We start from the raw sequence: 5,212 nt of genomic DNA, 5'->3' as shown, positions 1-5,212 counted from the left end.
GTTCAGACACACTCTATCTGTTTAAATCTAGATTAAAAACACATCTCTTTCACCAAGCATTCAAATAATGTATCTCTTAAACTGTGATTGCAGTTCAAATGTGCATTCTTATACTTTAGCTTGGGTTAGACTAGTTAATTTTACTTTGTTGGAACAGCAGCTATGCTAATGATTTCTCTATCTGTTTCTTTGTTTTGCCATGGGATTTACACAAGCTCCAGTCTGGATCCAGTACACCTGAGAAGAGATGATGCCAACCCCTAAGAGGACCCCAGATAATACTAACCCTGAATCAACAACAGAAGTAACAAATATTGCTACAAGTGTGACTGCATCATATAATAATTGCTGTTAATAATGATCATCGTCTGTCTGACTATGTCTTGTATTTATTTTTCTGAAAAATCCTGTCATACGTGCACACACTGACAGTCACCATTTTTAAGCTACTACTAAATATTGTAGAAACGTAATTTTCTGTAAAGTTCCTTTGTAACAATTTGTATTGTAAAAAGCGCTATACAAATAAACTTGAATTGAATTGAATTATCTGAAGGTCGCTGGTTCGAGTCTCGGTGCTGGCAGGAGTTGTAGATGGGAGGGAGTGAATGAACAGCGCTCTCTTCCACCCTCAATATCCACGGTTGAAGTGCCCTTGAGCAAGGCACTGAACCCCCAGGTTCTGCTCCCCGTGCCCTCTATCTATAACTGCCCACTGCTCCGGGGGTGTGTTCACTTCTCACTGCTGTGTGTGTGCACTTGGATGGGTTAAATGCAGAGCACCAATTTCGAGTTTGGGTTACCATACTTGGCAAATGTCACGACTTACTTTCAAGTGGAGCCACCACGCCACGATTTCATTGAGTAAACATTTCCTAAAAAGTCTGCATTTTTACAATCTGAAGTCTCCCTGCACATTCCCGTGACGGATTTAAAATATAATAAATGTAATATGCTTCTCTCAAGACAAGAGTAATTATTTATAGCCGACTATCTAGTTTATGTACAATGAATGTCTTTCCTGAAGTAAATGTGACTTTACATGACATTTTGTGTTTTACCGGCGTCTTTCTGTGGCTGAAAAAACATGTTTATAGTTTATATTTTGTATTTATATTTAAAACTTGAAAGCTGACCATTTATTTCTGATTAAAAGTAAGCAAGCACAAAACTTATTGCAATGATTGGATGGCAGGCACGCTACAAATAATGAATGGAATTAAAGACATGAAATATTTCCAAGCCTTTACACTGTCCAAGATGTCAAATGGTTCAGTTTTTTTCTTTTAATAATCCCAGTTCATATATATAATATTTTACTGCATAATTACTAGGCTACATGATGTACAGAAATATATTTTGTATTCAATTACTGTCGACAGTGTGGTATATCGAGCTTCGCGATATTGCTTATCCTGCCCGAAAAGACATGTCATAAGCATTACAGTTCACGTCTGCAGTAAGAATTAACTAACAGACGTGAATCCTGAAAACGAATAATATCTGAGCAAATCATGACTTTTTACCTAACACCTACCTCTGACTAGGCGTAAGATTTAGTCTTTAGTCGCATGACTTAGAGTGCATTTTTCGTCCAGCCTAGTCTTACGACCGGATGTACGTCCAGCTGGTGCAACCGGCTCAAGGAGAGCAAGAGATTGATTCCTAATGTGTTTCTTTTTAATTAATACTGTAGTAGTTCAGTTCCCTTTACATCTTTAACTAGCCGTTAATTTATCAATTGAATCGGTGACCTATCCTCATTAATCAAGCAAACATTTGCCCCCCTGAGAGAATTGGCAGAAGCCGCCACTGTATATATGTATATTAATAAATATACAATACAAATGTTAATGTACAAAAAACAATGTATTCACAAACATTAATTCAATATTCAAGTCATAAAAAAAAAAACCTGAAATTGTATTATTTATATCATGACATAAAATAGCAATAAATATTCTGATGTCCCTTTAAGTTCTTTTTAGGGTTAAATTAAGTTTTATGCAGAGTTTGTGGATGTGTGTAAATATTCAAATGTAATCCCTTTTGTAATCGTATTTTCATTAGTAACTGTAATTTAATTACAAATTTTTTCCTAGTAAATGTAACTGATTACAGTTAAATTTATTTTGTAAATTACATTAAAGCCGTTACATGTAACTAGTTACTCCTAAACAGAACCTACTAGCTATTTATACATATTAACATAATTATTATGCAATCATTTAATAATTTTTCCTTACATAGAACCTTTTTTGGCATAAAAGTTTCATTAAAAGTGAGTGAAGAACCCTAGGGTGTATAGAACCCACTGTACTTATTTGTAAAGAGTATACTGATAGACTGATAGATTTTTGTCTTCTAGTCACTGGGTCTTTGTAAGCCCCTCCCCCTTTAATGGCATCTATTAAAGCCTATGAAGCCATTCTAATAACTATATATTAAATCCTTGCAAGACATTTTTTTAAATGCCTTTATTGATTTGAGAAGTATTTCAGTATTGAAAAGAGATTAAAGTGTAAATCTTTAATGCTGGGTACACAGCAAAAGATAATCGGTCTGATATTGGACCGATTTCCCACCTTCCGACAATCCTAGCTATGTCCCTATTATCTTGATGGTTCCACAGATTATTTTATCAGATTTTCACTTGGTGTGAGGTGTGTTACAAATGTGGTGTGAGGTGTGTTAAGAATGTCCGAACCTAATCGGAAGAATGTCAGAGCCGCTCCGATCGTGAATCGGCAATATTACATAACATGTTTAATATTTACCATCAGAAATCCTTATGTGTGGGGGGAACCCCGACTCCAGGACAAACGTGCGCACGCTCTGGAGATTATCACATGAAACGAAACAATATCCAATCAGAAAGCGAGATGATTGAAGACGGAAGCAGTCATGGCACAGCACAAAGTGAAATTGATGTGGACAGCAGAGATGGAGGATGAGCTAGTTGATTTGTGGCAACAGCACGAATGTTTATACAACGTGTTGTGTATAAAATCATTCCAAACACTATCATTGCAATTTCTTCCTGCATATCCGCTGCCATGCTTATTCTGAAGTCTCGCTGTTCACAGTCGAGACTCTGGTGGGAAAATCTGTTTTTGTGTGGTGTGCTGTCTTTATCACATCATGGCACCAAAAGGGTTAAATCTAGGATTTTTTTTTATCCTCATGTTTGTGGTCTATCACATTTTGAAAATCTTATAAGATGTAAAAAATCTTTTGGTGTGTACCCAGCATAAGAAATATTTAAGAAAAAAAAAATCAGAATAACACTTGTAAAGATAAGATCAGAAAATGTAAATGTAGTACAATCAAAGTAACTGTGGAGCAGGATGACTGTATGTGATCTCACAGGTATTTAGCACAAACATAATCCAGTTGGCTTAAACAGCTTTCATCATTCCAACCGCTACCTATGAGGTGAAACAATTAAATACAGTATGTCATTCTCATCATTATTGTCATGTTAGAATCAAAATAAAATAGAATGTTTAAGACATGTTTGACAAATCAACCATTTTCATGTTACTGGTTGATGTGTGGAATTATATGATTGCAAATAATTATTGTAAATAAAAACACACAGTGCATTCTTACTTTCATAGTTCAACTCCCCACAGTCCTCACTGTCATGGTCAGGTTGTCTAGGGGCCCAATGGGTGTAGTCAAACGAAGTTCCATCAGTCCACAACCACTGTCCATCCTAAAGAGCAAATTCAGTTATTATAAGAGTGCTCTACTGTACTCAGACTCCATTTAGAAGGTCATTTAGATTGGCTTTGAAGAAGTCATATCATCTTCATTACAAATTTTGCAGATTTCAGTCATGACAAACATACAAACTAGACAAAGCAAAAAATGCAACACTTCACTTACTTCTTCACCGTCATGAGCTCCAATCCAACAACGTGTGGAAGAAGAAGGCAACAGACTCAGCAGAAAATCATGTTCTATTTTACTGTGTACAGACGCAAGATTTGCATCCAGACTTTGGCAGTTCTTCTAAAGACATAGATTTTTTATTGTCAATACAAAATAGTCTTTTTTTTTTTTTAGCAAAAAGCATTTTAAAACAACATTTTAGTTTTAACATATTATTTGCTCAGTGATAGTTTTCTGTCAAATTTATTTACAAAAAGGAAGTTTTATTTAAAAAAATTATAGAAATCACCTTGTAACTAACAATTTACCTCTGCTGTTACCCAGCTGACCCCCTGAGAGAAGAACTTGTAGCATCGGACTCCAAGATTTTTCCATCCAAAGGGGCATTTTTTAAATGCATTAACTATCCGGTAAATAAACATAAAAAAATATAATAATATTATGATCAATATTAGTAGTAGTAGTAGCCCTTTATTGTCACTATTAGTTGTTTGAATATTATATTTCCTGCTGTCCTTCTCCATAAAGCCACAAAACATCAAAGGTTTGGCAGAAAAGCTTTTAAAATTAATTAACGTGGAGTTTTTACAAATAAATATATTTGTTACCTTCTGCGTTCTCCATGGAGAACACAATGAAAAGAAGCAGAAGACTTCTCAGCATTGCCATGATGAAACTGAAAAAGAAAAGTTAAGCATTTAAAAATAAAAGTATGTATTATACCTCACATTATGGACTGTCAATGTATTTTAAAAGCAAAGATACTTTAAGTCAAAGGGTTATTCAGTAGGTCTCTGTGCCAGAACTCACATTGGTTTTCAGATTGTTGCCTTCGGAATCTCAGAGGAAGATGTAGTGAAGTTCCAGAAAGAGCCCGTAAGATTTATGTGCTCTTCTCTGTACCTCCCAATGTGTGTGACTATTGCATCATGATCATAATACAAGTTGTTTAGGTTAGCATACATCTCCCTCTTTCCTCTACTAATGCTGAGCTGAAAGTTTCACTTCCTATATTAGGCTATCTATAAATACTTACGGACTTAGTGGGGCTAGGGGCCCCTGGGCTTGATGTTATGTGTGGGCCCTATACCTATACATTACAAATGCCCTCAAGTAAACCATCATTGTTGAGTAACACAAAATACACAAACATATGCTTTAGGTAAATAGTACAATTAATATGCAACATTTCTAGGCTATAGTCAATGTTTAAATGTAATATTAAATATTCATTATAATATAATAAACAGGTTGTGCTCTCTCTGTTGATAGATCAAAACCCTGAAAAAAACAAAACAAAAACAAAACAGGAGAT

At 35.0% G+C, this 5,212-nt stretch overlaps 1 protein-coding gene across 1 annotated transcript; it reads right to left on the bottom strand.

Moving 5' to 3' along the window:
• Window positions 1-3,276: 3,276 nt before the first annotated feature.
• On the bottom strand, window positions 3,277-4,573 carry LOC132095334 (galactose-specific lectin nattectin-like). The gene is made up of 5 exons (XM_059500199.1): window positions 4,506-4,573; window positions 4,206-4,300; window positions 3,892-4,017; window positions 3,613-3,718; window positions 3,277-3,428 (listed from the first exon to the last, which is right to left on the bottom strand). The coding sequence occupies exons 1-5, from the start codon at window positions 4,564-4,566 to the stop codon at window positions 3,364-3,366; spliced, it is 453 nt and encodes a 150-aa protein (XP_059356182.1). The 5' UTR covers window positions 4,567-4,573; the 3' UTR covers window positions 3,277-3,363.
• Window positions 4,574-5,212: the final 639 nt, after the last annotated feature.

Source organism: Carassius carassius, chromosome 19 (assembly GCF_963082965.1).
Source record: "Carassius carassius chromosome 19, fCarCar2.1, whole genome shotgun sequence".
NCBI classification, from domain to species: Eukaryota; Metazoa; Chordata; class Actinopteri; order Cypriniformes; family Cyprinidae; genus Carassius; species Carassius carassius.
The sequence above is the reverse complement of the archived record's forward strand: the minus strand, read 5'-3'. Positions and strand labels throughout refer to the sequence as shown.